The sequence below is a fragment of the Cherax quadricarinatus genome, chromosome 13, assembly GCF_038502225.1.
Source record: "Cherax quadricarinatus isolate ZL_2023a chromosome 13, ASM3850222v1, whole genome shotgun sequence".
NCBI classification, from domain to species: domain Eukaryota; kingdom Metazoa; phylum Arthropoda; class Malacostraca; order Decapoda; family Parastacidae; genus Cherax; species Cherax quadricarinatus.
The window spans coordinates 47,808,293-47,825,151 of NC_091304.1; the positions used below are offsets into that span (position 1 = coordinate 47,808,293).

At 48.2% G+C, this 16,859-nt stretch overlaps 1 protein-coding gene across 1 annotated transcript in view; it reads right to left on the reverse strand.

Moving 5' to 3' along the window:
- LOC128688570 (Krueppel-like factor 5) overlaps positions 1–11,920 on the reverse strand; it is a 546,357-nt gene extending 534,437 nt beyond the window's left edge. The window contains exon 1 of the mRNA XM_053776446.2: positions 11,348–11,920. Coding sequence (XP_053632421.1) covers positions 11,348–11,377 — 30 coding nt within the window. The 5' untranslated portion in view covers positions 11,378–11,920. The remainder of the gene's footprint in view (positions 1–11,347) is intronic.
- Positions 11,921–16,859: the final 4,939 nt, after the last annotated feature.

Sequence of the window (16,859 nt, forward strand, 5' to 3'; positions counted from 1 at the left end):
TTATCTGTCGGAATCGACTTAAGATAAAGCATAGCATGGCTTTAAGAATAGGTATGGCAGTGATGACGAAATTAGAAGATAGTGAACTCAGTCCGGAGATGGGCCCGGGAGCCGGAATTCAACCCCTGCAACTACATATAGGAGAGTGCAAATGAGTACACTACCCTGCCCGTGCTCTGCAGTAGCCTGCCGTACCCTGGCAGCAGGTACACTACCCTCCAGTACCCTGCCTGTAGGTACCATAACCTCTAGTACCCTGCCTGTAGGTACCATAACCTCTAGTACCCTGTCTGTAGGTACACTACCGTCCACTACCCTGGCAGCACGTACGCTACCCTCCAGTACCCTGGCTGTAGGTTCACTAACCTCCAGTCCCATGGCTGCTGGGACACTATCCACCAGTACCCTGGCGGTAAGTACATTAACCTCTAGTACACTGGCTGTAGGTACACTAACCTCCAGTCCTCTGACTGTAGGTTCAGTAACCTCCAGTACCCTGGCTGCACGTACACTAACCCCCAGTACCCTGGCTGCAGGTACACTAACCTCCAGTACCCTGACTGTAGGTACACTAACCTCCAGTATCCTGGCTGCAGGTACACTAACCTCCAGTATCCTGGCTGCAGGTACAGTAACCTCCAGTATCCTGGCTGCAGGTACACTAACCTCCAGTACCCTGGCTGCAAGTACGCTAACCTCCAGTACCCTGGCTGCAGGTACACTAACCTCCAGTACCATGGCTGAAGGTACACTAACCTAAAGTACATTGGCTGCAAGTACGCTAACCTCCAGTACCCTGTCAGCAGGTACACTAACCTCCAGTACCCTGTCAGCAGGTACACTAACCTCCAGTACCCTAGCTGCAGGTACACTAACCTAAAGTACCCTGGCTGCAAGTACGCTAACCTCCAGTACCCTGGCTGCAGGTACACTAACCTCCAGTACCCTGGCTGCAGGTACACTAACCTAAAGTACCCTGGCTGCAAGTACGCTAACCTCCAGTACCCTGGCTGCAGGTACACTAACCTCCAGTACCCTGGCTGCAGGTACACTAACCTCCAGTACCCTGGTTGCAGGTGCACTAACCTCCAGTACCCTGACTGCAGGTACACTAACCACCAGTACCCTGGCTGCAGGTAAACTAACCATCAGTATCCTGGCTGCAGGTACACTAACCACCAGTATCCTGGCTGCAGGTACACTAACCACCAGTGTCCTGGCTGCAGGTACACTAACCACCAGTATCCTGGCTGCAGGTACACTAACCACCAGTATCCTGGCTGCAGGTACACTAACTACCAGTATCCTGGCTCCAGGTACACTAACCACCAGTATCCAGGCTGCAGGTACACTAACCACCAGTATCCTGGCTGCAGGTACACTAACCACCAGTATCCTGGCTGCAGGTACACTAACCTCCAGTATCCTGGCTGCAGGTACACTAACCACCAGTATCCTAGCTGCAGGTACACTAACCTCCAGTACCCTGGCTACAGGTACACTAACCACCAGTATCCTTTCTGCAGGTACACTAACCACCAGTATCCTGGCTGCAGGTACACTAACCTCCAGTATCCTGGCAGCAGGTACACTAACCTCCAGTATCCTGGCTGCAGGTACACTAACCTCCAGTATCCTGGCTGCAGGTACACTAACCTCCAGTACCCTGACTGCAGGAACACTAACCTCCAGTACCTTGGCTGCAGGAACACTAACCTCCAGTACCTTGGCTGCAGGAACACTAACCTCCAGTACCTTGGCTGCAGGTACACTAGCCTCCAGTACCCTGGCTGCAAGTACGCTAACCTCCAGTACCCTGGCTGCAGGTACACTAACCTCCAGTACCCTGACTGCAGGAACACTAACCTCCAGTACCTTGGCTGCAGGTACACTAGCCTCCAGTACCCTGGCTGCAAGTACGCTAACCTCCAGTACCCTGGCTGCAGGTACACTAGCCTCCAGTACCCTGGCTGCAAGTACGCTAACCTCCAGTACCCTGGCTGCAGGTACAATAACCTCCAGTACCCTGGCTGCAGGTACGCTAACTTCCAGTACCCTGGCTGCAGGTACACTAACCACCAGTATCCTGGCTGCAGGTACTCTAACCACCAGTATCCTAGCTGCAGGTACACTAACCTCCAGTACCCTGGTTGTAGTTAGAGGTTGGTGAGAGATACCTGTCTCACTTTTTTACTCTCTCACTATCTCATTGTCTCTCACCTCTCCCTTTGCTCTCTCCTCCTCTCTGTCTTGTGTCCTCTCCCTCACCCACCCACACATTATAACTGCCACCACATGCAATATACCTGCCACCCACACATAACTACCACTCACACAATATAACTGCCACCTACACATTATAACTGCCACCCACATATAACCGTTACCTACACGTTCCACCATCCACACAATGTAACTTCCACCCACACAGTATAACTGCCACCCACACGTTATGATTGCCGCTCACACATAATAACTACCGCTACACAATGTAACTGTCACCCACACAGTATAACTGCCACCCACACAATGTAAATACCACCCACACATTAAAACTCTCTCTCACACACACACACACACACACACACACACATACACACGACCCCTGTGGATAAGATGTCCATAAATTTGGAATTATCCTCGTATATCCCACTTTCTGTACATCCTCGTTTATCCAACCCTCTGTACATCCTCGTTTATCCAACCCTCTGTACATCCTCGTTTATCCAACCCTCTGTACATCCTCGTTTATCCAACCCTCTGTACATCCTCGTTTATCCAACCCTCTGTACATCCTCGTTTATCCAACCCTCTGTACATCCTCGTTTATCCAACCCTCTGTACATCCTCGTTTATCTCATCCACTGTACATTCACCTCTTCATACATTCATCCATCAGTACAACGGGTGCATATCCTTTCTTAACTCACCCTACTCATCCACCTCCTTGAATTACTCACCTCTCCAGTGTTCCATTTTCGCCTAATTCACCCATAATTTCGAACAAAAATTATCCTCCGTTCGAAAACAATCGATTACGTATTTTCATTTCCAGACTAAACATTCGTAAATACTTTATTTGTTTGGCCATATTTCGTTCTCGTCCGCAAATGTTTGTTCGTGTGATTCTTTTGTGAGTCTGGTGAAGTGTTAAGCCCGTTTGGGTCATTCAGTGTAGCGAGTGATGTTGGCTCGATCCTCCTTCCGAGAATCACTGCAAGTAATGATTCTCAGGAGCCACCAGAGCCCACGTCACTGTAAGCAGTATGTTATCAGTGTTCAGGTCACTGTAAGCAAAGTGTTACCAGTGCTCAGGTCACTGTAAGCAGGGTGTTACCAGTATCCAGGTCACTGTAAGCAGTATGTTAGTGTTCAGGTCACTGTAAGCAAAGTGTCACCAGTGCCCAAGTCACTGTAAACAGGGTGTCACCAGTGCCCAGGTAACTGAAAGCAGGGTGTTACCATTGCCCAGGACACTGTAAGCAGGGTGTCACCAGTGCCCAGGTCACTGTAAGCAGGGTGTTATCAGTGCCCAGGTCACTGTAAGCAGGGTGTCACCAGTGTCCAGGTCACTGTAAGCAGGGTGTCACCAGTGCCAAGGTCACTGTAAGCAGGGTGTTATCAGTGTCCAGGTCACTGTAAGCAGGGTGTCACAAGTGCCCAAGTCACTGTAAGCAGGGTGTCATTATTGCCCAAGTCACTGTAAGCAGGGTGTCACCAGTGCCCAAGTCACTGTAAGCAGGGTGTCACCAGTGCCCAGGTCACTGTAAGCAGGGTGTCACCAGTGCCCAAGTCAATGTAAGCAGGGTGTCATCAGTGCCCAAGTCACTGTAAGCAGGGTGTCACCAGTCCCCAGGTCACTGTAAGCATGGTGTCACCAGTGCCCAGGTCACTGTAAGCAGGGTGTCACCAGTGCCCAAGTCACTGTAAGCAGGGTGTCAACAGTGCCCAGGTCACTGTAAGCAGGGTGTCACCAGTGCCCAAGTCACTGTAAGCAGGGTGTCATCAGTGCCCAGGTCACTGTAAGCAGGGTGTCACCAGTGCCCAGGTCACTGTAAGCAGGGTGTCAACAGTGCCCAGGTCACTGTAAGCAGAGTGTCATAAGTGCCCAAGTCACTGTAAGCAGGGTGTCACCAGTGCCCAAGTCACTGTAAGCAGGGTGTCACCAGTGCCCAGGTCACTGTAAGCAGGGTGTCATCAGTACCCAAGTCACTGTAAGCAGGGTGTCACCAGTGCCCAGGTCACTGTAAGCATGGTGTCACCAGTGCCCAGGTCACTGTAAGCAGGGTGTCACCAGTACCCAGGTCACTGTAAGCAGGGGGTCACCAGTGCCCAGGTCATTGTAAGCAGGGTGTCATCAGTGCCCAAGTCACTGTAAGCAGGGTGTCACCAGTGCCTAGGTCACTGTAAGCAGGGTGTCACCAGTGCCCAGGTCACTGTAAGCAGGGTGTCATTAGTGCCCAGGTCACTGTAAGCAGGGTGTCATCAGTGCTCAGATCACTGTAAGCAGGGTGTCATAAGTGCCCAGGTTACTGTAAGCAAGGTGTCACCAGTGCCCAGGTAACTGTAAGCAGGGTGTCATCAGTGCCCAGGTCACTGTAAACAGGGTGTCACCAGTGCCCAGGTCACTGTAAGCAGGGTGTCACCAGTGCCCAGGTCACTGTAAGCAGGGTGTCATCAGTGCCCAGGTCACTGTAAGCAGGGTGTCATCAGTGCCCAGGTCACTGTAAGCAGGGTGTCACCAGTGCCCAGGTCACTGTAAGCAGGGTGTCACCAGTGCCCAGGTCACTGTAAGCAGGGTGTCACCAGTGCCCAGGTCACTGTAAGCAGGGTGTCACCAGAGCCCAGGTCACTGTAAGCAGGGTGTCACCATTGCCCAGGTAACTGTAAGCAGGGTGTCACCAGTGCCAAAGTCACTGTAAGCAGGGTGTCACCAGTGCCCAAGTCACTGTAAGCAGGGTGTCACCAGTGCCCAAGTCACTGTAAGCAGGGTGTCACCAGTGCCCAAGTCACTGTAAGCAGGGTGTCACCAGTGCCCAGGTCACTGTAAGCAGGGTGTCACCAGTGCCCAGGTCACTGTAAGCAGGGTGTCACCAGTGCCCAGGTCACTGTAAGCAGGGTGTCACCAGTGCCCAGGTCACTGTAAGCAGGGTGTCACCAGTGCCCAGGTCACTGTAAGCAGGGTTTCACCAGTGCCCAGGTCACTGTAAGCAGGGTGTCACCAGTGCCCAGGTCACTGTAAGCAGGGTGTCACCAGTGCCCAGGTCACTGTAAGCAGGGTGTCACCAGTGCCCAGGTCACTGTATGCAGGGTGTCACCAGTGCCCAGGTCACTTTAAGCAGGGTGTCACCAGTGCCCAGGTCACTGTAAGCAGGGTGTCACCAGTACCCAGGTCACTGTAAGCAGGGTGGCACAAGTGCCCAGGTCACTGTAAGCAGGGTTTCACCAGTGCCCAGGTCACTGTAAGCAGGGTGTCACCAGTGCCCAGGTCACTGTAAGCAGGGTGTCACCAGTGCCCAGGTCACTTTAAGCAGGGTGTCACCAGTGCCCAGGTCACTGTATGCAGGGTGTCACCAGTGCCCAGGTCACTTTAAGCAGGGTGTCACCAGTGCCCAGGTCACTGTAAGCAGGGTGTCACCAGTGCCCAGGTCACTGTAAGCAGTGTGTCACCAGTACCCAAGTCACTGTAAGCAGGGTGTCACCAGTGCCCAAGTCACTGTAAGCAGGGTGTCACCAGTGCCCAGGTCACTGTAAGCAGGGTGTCACCAGTGCCCAGGTCACTTTAAGCAGGGTGTCACCAGAGCCCAGGTCACTGTAAGCAGGGTGTCACCAGTGCCTAGGTCACTGTAAGCAGGGTGTCACCAGTGCCCAGGTCACTGTAAGCAGTGTGTCACCAGTGCCCAGGTCACTGTAATCAGGGTGTCACCAGTGCCCAGGTCACTGTAAGCAGGGTGTCACCAGTGCCCAGGTCACTGTAAGCAGGGTGTCACCAGTGCCCAGGTCACTGTAAGCAGGGTGTCACCAGTGCCCAGGTCACTGTAAGCAGGGTGTCACCAGTGCCCAAGTCACTGTAAGCAGGGTGTCACCAGTGCCCAAGTCACTGTAAGCAGGGCGTCACCAGTGCCCAAGTCACTGTAAGCAGGGTGTCACCAGTGCCCAAGTCACTGTAAGCAGGGTGTCACCAGTGCCCAGGTCACTGTAAGCAGGGTGTCACCAGTGCCCAAGTCACTGTAAGCAGGGTGTCACCAGTTCTCAGGTCACTGTAAGCAGGGTGTCACCAGTGCCCAAGTCACTGTAAGCAGGGTGTCACCAGTGCCCAGGTCACTGTAAGCAGGGTGTCACCAGTGCCCAGGTCACTGTAAGCAGGGTTTCACCAGTGCCCAGGTCACTGTAAGCAGGGTGTCACCAGTGCCCAGGTCACTGTAAGCAGGGTGTCACCAGTGCCCAGGTCACTGTATGCAGGGTGTCACCAGTGCCCAGGTCACTTTAAGCAGGGTGTCACCAGTGCCCAGGTCACTTTAAGCAGGGTGTCACCAGTGCCCAGGTCACTGTAAGCAGGGTGTCACCAGTACCCAGGTCACTGTAAGCAGGGTGGCACAAGTGCCCAGGTCACTGTAAGCAGGGTTTCACCAGTGCCCAGGTCACTGTAAGCAGGGTGTCACCAGTGCCTAGGTCACTGTAAGCAGGGTGTCACCAGTGCCCAGGTCACTTTAAGCAGGGTGTCACCAGTGCCCAGGTCACTGTAAGCAGGGTGGCACAAGTGCCCAGGTCACTGTAAGCAGGGTTTCACCAGTGCCCAGGTCACTGTAAGCAGGGTGTCACCAGTGCCCAGGTCACTGTATGCAGGGTGTCACCAGTGCTCAGGTCACTTTAAGCAGGGTGTCACCAGTGCCCAGGTCACTGTAAGCAGGGTGTCACCAGTGCCCAGGTCACTGTAAGCAGGGTGTCACCAGTGCCCAGGTCACTGTAAGCAGGGTGTCACCAGTGCCCAGGTCACTGTAAGCAGGGTGTCACAAGTGCCCAAGTCACTGTAAGCAGTGTGTCACCAGTACCCAAGTCACTGTAAGCAGGGTGTCACCAGTGTCCAAGTCACTGTAAGCAGGGTGTCACCAGTGCCCAGGTCACTGTAAGCAGGGTGTCACCAGTGCCCAGGTCACTTTAAGCAGGGTGTCACCAGAGCCCAGGTCACTGTAAGCAGGGTGTCACCAGTGCCTAGGTCACTGTAAGCAGGGTGTCACCAGTGCCCAGGTCACTGTAAGCAGTGTGTCACCAGTGCCCAGGTCACTGTAATCAGGGTGTCACCAGTGCCCAGGTCACTGTAAGCAGGGTGTCACCAGTGCCCAGGTCACTGTAAGCAGGGTGTCACCAGTGCCCAGGTCACTGTAAGCAGGGTGTCACCAGTGCCCAGGTCACTGTAAGCAGGGTGTCACCAGTGCCCAAGTCACTGTAAGCAGGGTGTCACCAGTGCCCAAGTCACTGTAAGCAGGGCGTCACCAGTGCCCAAGTCACTGTAAGCAGGGTGTCACCAGTGCCCAAGTCACTGTAAGCAGGGTGTCACCAGTGCCCAGGTCACTGTAAGCAGGGTGTCACCAGTGCCCAAGTCACTGTAAGCAGGGTGTCACCAGTTCTCAGGTCACTGTAAGCAGGGTGTCACCAGTGCCCAAGTCACTGTAAGCAGGGTGTCACCAGTGCCCAGGTCACTGTAAGCAGGGTGTCACCAGTGCCCAGGTCACTGTAAGTAGGGTGTTATCAGTGCCCAGGTCACTGTAAGTAGGGTGTTATCAGTGCCCAGGTCACTGTAAGCAGGGTGTCACCAGTGCCCAAGTCACTGTAATCAGGGTGTCACCAGTGCCCAGGTCACTGTAAGCAGGGTGTCACCAGTGCCCAGGTCACTGTAAGCAGGGTGTCACCAGTGCCTAGGTCACTGTAAGCAGGGTGACACCAGTGCCCAGGTCACTGTAAGCAGGGTGTCACCAGTGCCCAGGTCACTGTAAGCAGGGTGTCACCAGTGCCCAGGCCACTATAAGCAGGGTGTCACCAGTGCCCAAGTCACTGTAAGACTACTCAGGATGGGAATTTAACCATAGCGAATGAATTTACAGGTTATTTACATATATGCAAATATGGTCGTGCAATATGTGTGTGTGTGTGTGTGTGTGTGTGTGTGTGTGTGTGTGTGTGTGTGTGTGTGTGTGTGTGTGTGTGTGTGTGTGTTAGCTAGAGACAAAACATTAGAAATAGTCTTCTATCCTTTATACAAGAAATCAGAATGCTTCGCGTAATAACTGTCAATTTAAGATCTTCGACTCTTGGAGCACTGATGGAGACAAGGGAAGCCTTCTCTCCGTTATAATGTAAACAAATGTGATATGCGCTTCCCCGAATACATGTGCTGAACCGACTCACTATTATCCAGTTAGATATTATCCTCCAGTAAACGTGGGTTTATCAAAGACGCTCCGCATACGCAATATCCAACCACATTCCTCCTCAGTATATTTTGAGATTCTGACGCTAGTACTGAGAGAAGGTGTAGACTCTATTTAGGAAGCACTTCTCATATTACACACTGCTTGGAAATACACAGGCACCAGTGTCTTCGTATTTTTCTGAAAAGCATTTATATTTTGGTGTGTGTGTGTGTGTACTGAGAATAACTGTACATGTACGTGTGCATCGTGGTATATACTCCGGCAAGGAAGGTATATACTCCGCGGTATACTCCGGGAAGGGAGGTATGTACTCCGCGGTATATACTCCGGCAAGGGAGGTATACACTCCGCGGTATATACTCCGGCAAGGGAGGTATGTACTCCGCGGTATATACTCCGGCAAGGAGGTATATACACCGCGGTATATACTCCGGCAAGGGAGGTATATCCTCCGCGGTGTATACCCCGGCACGGGAGACGTGAGCGTACGGACCCGCCTCTTTTCCTTACAGTTACATATATATACTCTTAATATTTACTTTAATCCTGATAAAAGGAGTCAAGAAGTCTTAGGTGACATGCAGCTTAAATAACACTCGAGTACTCTATAGATTTTTAAACCATCGCTAGTTAAAAGGGAACACCAGGCAGCTTAGTAAACAATCTTCCCTTGATACGATAACATTGTGTCCGTGACAGATAATCCGTCCATAGGAGAAAGGAGCTTACGAAGACGTTTTGGACCGACTTGTACCAGTCAAGGTATTGCGTCTTTTTTTCTACTTTCCCAAACCATATTTAAAAAAAAATAACAGACGAAAAAACATATTGAAAAATAACTGTTTGCTGTCTCATTGAAATTTCGTTATTAACAGAATAAACTTTACAGAAAAATACACACATTTGCACGTTTTAGCTCTAAGTGGAGCTTCTTAGAACAAAACGTTGTGACAATAATGGTTTTTTTTCCCTGCATGCTTATGTCCGTGTGCACAAGTCTGTGCTACGCCGTTCAAATCAGAAAACACCATAAATATACCAAGCATATCTTGCCAAAGGGTTTCCAGTTAATGAAGTTTGACGAACAGTATATGAAAGATTAATTTTCCTGGAATATAATGGAAACAGCCTCGTTCGTTTTCCCCGTTCCAAAAAAAGGTCATAGTACATAGAACATTGTGACCACTTAGTAAGTGGCTCTCGCAGAGAGAACCACTTAAATGTCTAGCACCGTTTCAGTCACGCACTGAACGTTTCTTACAAGTTAATATAAGAAATTCTTTATATATATATATAGTGGTCACAATGTTCTATGTACAAGGAGACACTACCAGATGGGTACTCGCTCTTTTCGAACCCTCATGAAAAACTATGAATCTCAATATACTTCATCACCCCAGCAACCTCATACTCGTTGTTTAGTTTCCTTTCCCTTTACTAATAACCACATTCGTTACCTAGCTGCCCTTCCCTCCCCAACAACGTCACACTCGCTAACTAGCTCCATTTCCCTTCTTTAAAAACCTCACAATCGTTACCTAACCTCGCTTAATTTCCTCAACTGCTTCACACGTTACCTAGTTCCTGCAATCGCTTTTCTTAGAATTAGGAGCTCCGATCATAAGGTATAACTGAATATGAAGAGGAGAGTGAGAGTCCCTACGTGACTACAATATTAGTGGGCAGCTTGGGTAATAAGCACGCTATTACTCCGCCCTTCGTGATGGGTGAGGTGGGTGGGTACGGTGAGTGCACCGTGGATGAGGTGGGAATGATGTAGACACCGTGGGTTAGGTTAGCACCATGTAGGTGAGGCTGTCGCTGTGTGGGTACTGTGCGGTGGGCACAATGTTGGTAAAGTGGGCATTATGGGTGAAGTGGGCACTGTGAAACTATAATTTAAAGCCCATTCCCCATACCCCTGATGGCTGTAGAAATCTCATACACGCTGTGTGTTACCGCAGACCTGCCGCCCTGTGCCACCCACACCGTTTACCATGATAATTTACCCCTTAACACTCGATTTAACGAGGCAACAATTACTCCGGGGTCTCGCTTGTCAACATTTGAGGGAGGCTTGTAATCAGAGTCGCCATAGCCACTTTTGACCCGTTATCGCATGCATGACCATGTTATTTGTAGCGATAACTGTCGTATAACTTATGGGGGGGTGCCAGAAAGCACAGCTCCAAGCTCGAACCACCGTCTCCCCGGTCAGAGTGCACAGATGTTTCCTCTCAACATAACTATTTAGCTCAAAAATAATTATTGGAAATTACTGGTCTCTGCTGAGGTTGCATCATTACCTCTGGTCCTGCGGGACCACTTTGAGGAGACAGAGTCCCATGCACAGCCTTCATCTTCTCTTGGCATTTGTTTGCGGGATCAAGTGTACTTCACATAATCCCTCAGTATCAGCATGTAATTGTAACAGGGGTAATTAGGTACATGAACGTTCGTGCTACAGACACTGTCTTTGATACATCTAAAGGCTGGTCAAGCCTCACCACAGTGGTGTATCCCATCCCAAGAATAGCCTTTTTTTTCTTCCTAGCAAAAATTATATTTTTGTCATAATATACTCATTTGATATTCAATTATAGTGAAAAAAATAGTTGCAAGCTCTCAATATTGGCATATCTTCGTAGGAAGCTGTAAGTGGTATTTTTTGCAAGTACAACATATCTGACAGATTGCATCATGAAGTGCAGTCACGACTGCGATCGAATTCCTAACAAGAAAAAATGGCTTATAGAGAAGAAATATACACAGCACTTGCGGTCAAGGAGTAAAAAGAAGCATTTGCTTAAGTTTACAAATACAGCCATCCGTGAATACAGTGCGCATTCCAGCTTTGAACACCGAGCCGCGGGTCACTACGAACGCCACCATGTAAACAAAGTGAGATTGCTTACGTCTTGGAAGTCGGAGATCTCTGAACTCATGTTGGCGGCGTACAGTGGAAGACGAATTAGTAACTCCAATGTGTAGCGACGTTCCCAGGCACACACAACTCTAAACAACACTCGGCTAAGAGTCGCGCTAGGCCACCAACTAGGGCCACACTAAGAGGTGACAGTTGGTAACCACGCTAGCCATCACGTTTTCCATCTATGCACACACACAATGTGGGGTAGACTGAGGTAATTATGATCTCGAACATATCATCTCTTGCACCAACACGTGGGAAGGACAAAAAATAAACAAATCTCCAAGTGGTAATCTTGTGTAATGGCACCAATATCACAGTCACGACACTTTTTGGATTTGCAACAAGAGCACTGTTGCTGGCACTGTTGTAGGCACTAGGCAGTCGAGGCTGAGATCACATGAAGTCTCGTCAAGTGAAGATAATTCCACAAAAAAGCGATACCCGGACACCATTAATCGATGACACTAGTTTCCTGGGGAGATACTCCAGGCTGAGATGAGAGACTCAGCTGAGGTGGTCTGGGCGGTGGTGTCTCAGTGCCGTGACTTTGCGCAGTGACGGGGGGGCGAGAGTGGGAGACCCGCGCTGCTCGTGTGGCCCTGTGGGTGGCTTGGTTGTCGAAGTCACCGCCCAACAACCTCACGCCCTCGTTACCGCTCGCCCTCTTCCCTCACGTCCGCCAGTTTTCTCCCACTTTTAGAACGGCTCGGTATAAGTGCATATGCGAGGAGAAAAAATCCCAGCAAATATTAGTTCTTAGGGAAAAATAAAGTCGGCGCAAAGAAGCCGTCGACAACCTCATGGCGAGGCCCGGCCCCCTTGCATGAGCCCCGCCCAGCCAGGTGAGCTCAAGCTAACGAGAACTGGAGCACCTGAGCTGCAGACACACGCGTTGCCTGCTCGCACACCCGTCCCGCTCTACCTGACCAACACACCTGAGGCTTCTTCTCTTACCCCTTTATACTCTCCTTTTTGGGGGAAACTTTAGCTCAATGGTATAAGAGTACCGTGTGGTCCCTCTGACGATCTAAACACAAAAAATGTTCTTCAAACGTCAGTTAAGAAACTTAACACACTATCTGTATAACTTGTAACACTTAAGAAATGTTTACTGTTGTTTTATGTGCATATAACTGTATGCCTTCTGCTGCACCAAGAGTCGTTTTCTTCCTGGAAATTATGACATATACCACTCAATTATTGTCTCTTATAGTGCAAGTGTTAATTATTAATTGGTGGAACGTTTGGCATCGACGTCGCTATCTACACGACCTACAAAACCTATAAAATGAACGTGATAACAACTTGATAGTTTTCGCTTTCTTCTTCTGCATAACCTCAAGTTTGAGGGAGCAAGTTCATGGAGTGGGCGTGTCTGAAACGGTGCGGGAGGCGTGGTTAGTGTGGTGGGCCCCACCCCTTAGCTAGCCAGAGAGGTGAGGAGACTCTCACCACGCCTGCAGGATCTGGGGCAGTGTGGCGTGTGGAACTTGACTCCTCCCACTTTACGCTAACTTAATACGCCTTTTATCAACAAATGCACTCACTAGCTCTGATTTCTAGATGCTTAAGGACTCATTGTAGCTGGTATGCTTACGTGTTAGCAAGCTATGTATTGCCTCGACGGTTAGCGAAAAGGACTTTCCGAAGAGCCAGATCCTGGAGCTCATCACCACGAAATACAAAGCAGCGCTGAGCAGCTGCAATTAAGTGCTGGCGGCCTGAAGGAGTCTGTGAACTGAAAGGACAGCCTTGGTCTACTTGGAGAGAGCGTGCATTTAAACCAGAGGCTCGGCCATTAACGCTGTTTTATTGCCGTCTAGCCGCGAGATATAAATCTATCAACATAAACCTCAACCCGTTGTATCTTAACATCGCCAAGTTAACTTAAAATCTGTATGACGGACACAATAACTTATCGAAACTCTTTTCACTTTCTTTTTCTTCTGTGTTGCGTCCTCCTTGACATGTATACAAATCAGGGAGCATTATGAAGCAGTTCCCGTAGGGTTATGATAATGTATAAGTCTGCATGCAGCCTTTATACATCTGAAACAGAAAGAGATCTAGCTTATTATTTGAGACCTAAACAATAACTGAAAAGAGCTGAATCTACTTGCTCAGAATTCTGGGACCTACGAGTAACAAATAGGTCGGTAAAGAACAAGAAATGCACAATACTGTGACTTGAACAATACACAAATAAAAGTGTGACTTTGTACATGGTTCAAGACAGACCGAAACGTCGTCGTAATCTTCTCTCTTCTATGCGCGAGTTATGTGTATAACTCCTAGGTCAGGAAGACCTTGGTATGAAACTGGTTAGTTTCAATCCTGGAATGGGGCTTTTAAGCTTGGGAATCTTGAAAGTTTAGGTTCACTAGTAATAGCACTGCAAATTCAGTCTATAATTCCTAGGGAGAAGAGTACTTGGGCATCCCCTCAAGAACTGGTTGTCACTGATCTGGTTCAGGTTCTAAATTACGTAGTTCTGAAAAGTCTGCCTTTCTTCACCTCGGCCTTTCTCGTGAGAATGTAGTGTTGTCAGCGTCGTTAAATGTAATTCCATCTAGTCTTCTGAGTCTCAGCAGCTGTTTCCAGCAGGTCGTTAATAGCATCCCGTGATGAGTCAGCTATTGATCTGACTTTCGAGCTATCCCCTAGCCTCACCCTGCCAATAGGTCCCCTAGCCTCACCCTGCCAATAGGTCCCCTAGCCTCACCTTGCCAATAGGACGCCTGGCCTCAGTCTCACCTACTTGTGTCTTAGCTGGTTATCTCAACAGCTAGAAAATCTCTAATCTATACAAGTCATGTGAACCTGGTCAGATAATCGTACCCGGTCGTGAGAGTTGTGCATATTAGCCTTCTTACGGTATATTTTTCCTCAGTTCAAGAAAGCTTTGTTCATTTATTTCATCAACGTTTTAAAATGTTTAATATTATCTTACACTATTTGCCTCAGTCAAAAATCGTACTGCATTGGTTACACTGTAAATTTCTAATCTCTAACAGTCTCCCATAAATCAGCCACTGGTCTCTGGTTTCTTCTACTGATCTCTGGTTTCTGCTACCGGTCTCTTGGAGTCTTCGGCGAGAACCATATCAGCGCTGCTCCCTCTATTTACCCTTGACCCATCTCCACCGCTGATGTTGTCGGACACTTGTTGGAAGTCTTATCAGGCGGCCCGAGTCAGTTCGTGAGACCCCTCGACCAACACAAGACTCTAATCATTTTGTACGCTTGTTCAGTCTGTCTCGGTCACCCGAGCTTCTGATGTTAACTGCAGCGTCATGCAACTACATCACTCGCTAGGAGAACAAAGAACCTTAATGATGGATTGTACCACAATGATCACCTCACGGTGGGAAGCGTGGCAGAACCAGCGGACATGTTTGTAAACAGACGAGGCTGACGGCAGCCATTTTTCCCCCTGGTTAGCAACGAACACGTACTGTCACAGTTAATAGGGTTATCAAACCTTTGTGCCTTGGGTAGCACTGAAAATAGGTTGGACTAATATTTTTGTTAGTTTGGGTTTTAGAAAGAGTTGCCTGATATGGGCTAGTAGGCCTGCTTCAGTGTTCCTCCTTTCTTATGTCCTTATGAAAAAAACCTTAATTTTTAAGGTCAGAGGTGAAACGAGGCTGTTAGTAAATTAAAAGAATCCCTGTGGTCCGTATTATATTTGGATCATAATTTTTTATAAATGTTGTATATTAGCTGAATGCTTTGAGTCTAAATAATTATTTTTAACTAGTGTTCTAGGTGCTGTTTTGTGGTTTCTGATACTGTTGTTTGAAATGCTGTACACACTTGATCTTTCAAATTATTGTGTAAATCTGTACATCAATTTGAAATAAAATTATTATTATTATTAATATTATTATTATTATTATTATTATTATTATTATTATTAATTTTCTTAAATATTAGATTTTATCTTTGTCAGCTCGTGTTAATCCTTATCTCGTATTCTAACACGCTAATTCAACGTCTCTGTTAACTTACGTTCTGTGTTCAGTTTTGTTCTTGAATACAAACGCGTGTTCTTTGTGATATCTCATGCTTCTTTGCGTTATTTTATTTTCTTCACGCGTACACTCGGGTTCTTGTACTTGTCTCTTCTTGTACGTCGTCTTGCATTTTTAACTCGCTTTCTTTTGTTTTCATCTCGCGTTCTCGTCGTTTCTTAGTGTTCATCTCCAGCATCATCACCGTCGTTATCCCTATTGCCATCATTACTGTCAACGCCGTGGAAAGGATGAAAATGAAGAGTTTAAGAATGATTCAGAAAATTGTACCTTGTGATGGGTTCCACAGGTTCAACAGTGACTTTGTATACTCGCGATGCACTGAAGCTGGTGGAAGTGATGAACTCACTTTCAGGGCTGTACAGAAACACTTCATTACAAGGACCTCTCAATACAAAGGGAGACTCTTAGATCATGGAAAAGATGGGTACTCAGATTTCTGAAAAAGTCAGGTGAAAAAGATTGTCAGGGAAGTCAAAAATCTCTAGAGATGTCAGCTTTCCTGTCCAGATATTCATTGTGGCAGTCATAAGAGGAAATACTTCTTGTGCATCTGAAGCACTTGACCTAGCTTAGGGTAAATGGGCGAGAATTTCGGAATAATGTTACACCGTCACACATATTAACCTCAATACCTTTATATATATATATATATATATATATATATATATATATATATATATATATATATATATATATATATATATATATGGAGGTACCACCTCTAGAACTGTCCTAGGGACCCTCATCCTCAGAGAAAAGAATAAACTTGCTTCAGGGAAAACTCAAGGTTCTCCCTGAAGCTGTTCGAGAATTTTCTCCTACCTCCCCCTATATTTCAAGTATGTTTTATTTAAAGACAAAATACATTGGCCAAACATTCACAAAAATACAACAGAAAGTAAAACTGCATAGGTAACTCAGAGCTACATCTCGAATACTTCGTCCAGCTCCCCTGCGGTGGGCCGCGTGCCCAGAATGCTGCAGGCATTTCCTCTCTGGATCGCAGCACTGAGTCTCTGAAAGAGGAAGCTGGTCTCCCTGTGATCCTTGGTTTCTATGATGAGCTTTTCACCCAGCTCTTTGAGGAACTTTAGAGCACACTTGCCCCATGCTCCAAGGGTCTCCGACCCTATTGGAATGAAGTTATAGCAAGGAGGAAGGTCTTCATATATTCGGATCTTCTGGGTCTCCCTTTTGGCTGGCAGCTCCACCCCCTTCCACTACGGAGTATGGCAAGTAGGTGTCTGCCAATGTGGTGGCACAGGTGTAGTCCCAGGCAATCTGCTTTCCATCTTTCTACGGTAGCATAGTGGCTCCATCAGGACGCTTTTGACTTCCATCAGTTCTCTGTACTTGGGGCTCCCGTTGAGCTGGGCAACGGGCTGTGGCGAGGCTTCTCTTTATGATGTCATTGACCTCCTCATGTCTGCCGAATAAGGCAAGGGAAAATTTGTGTAT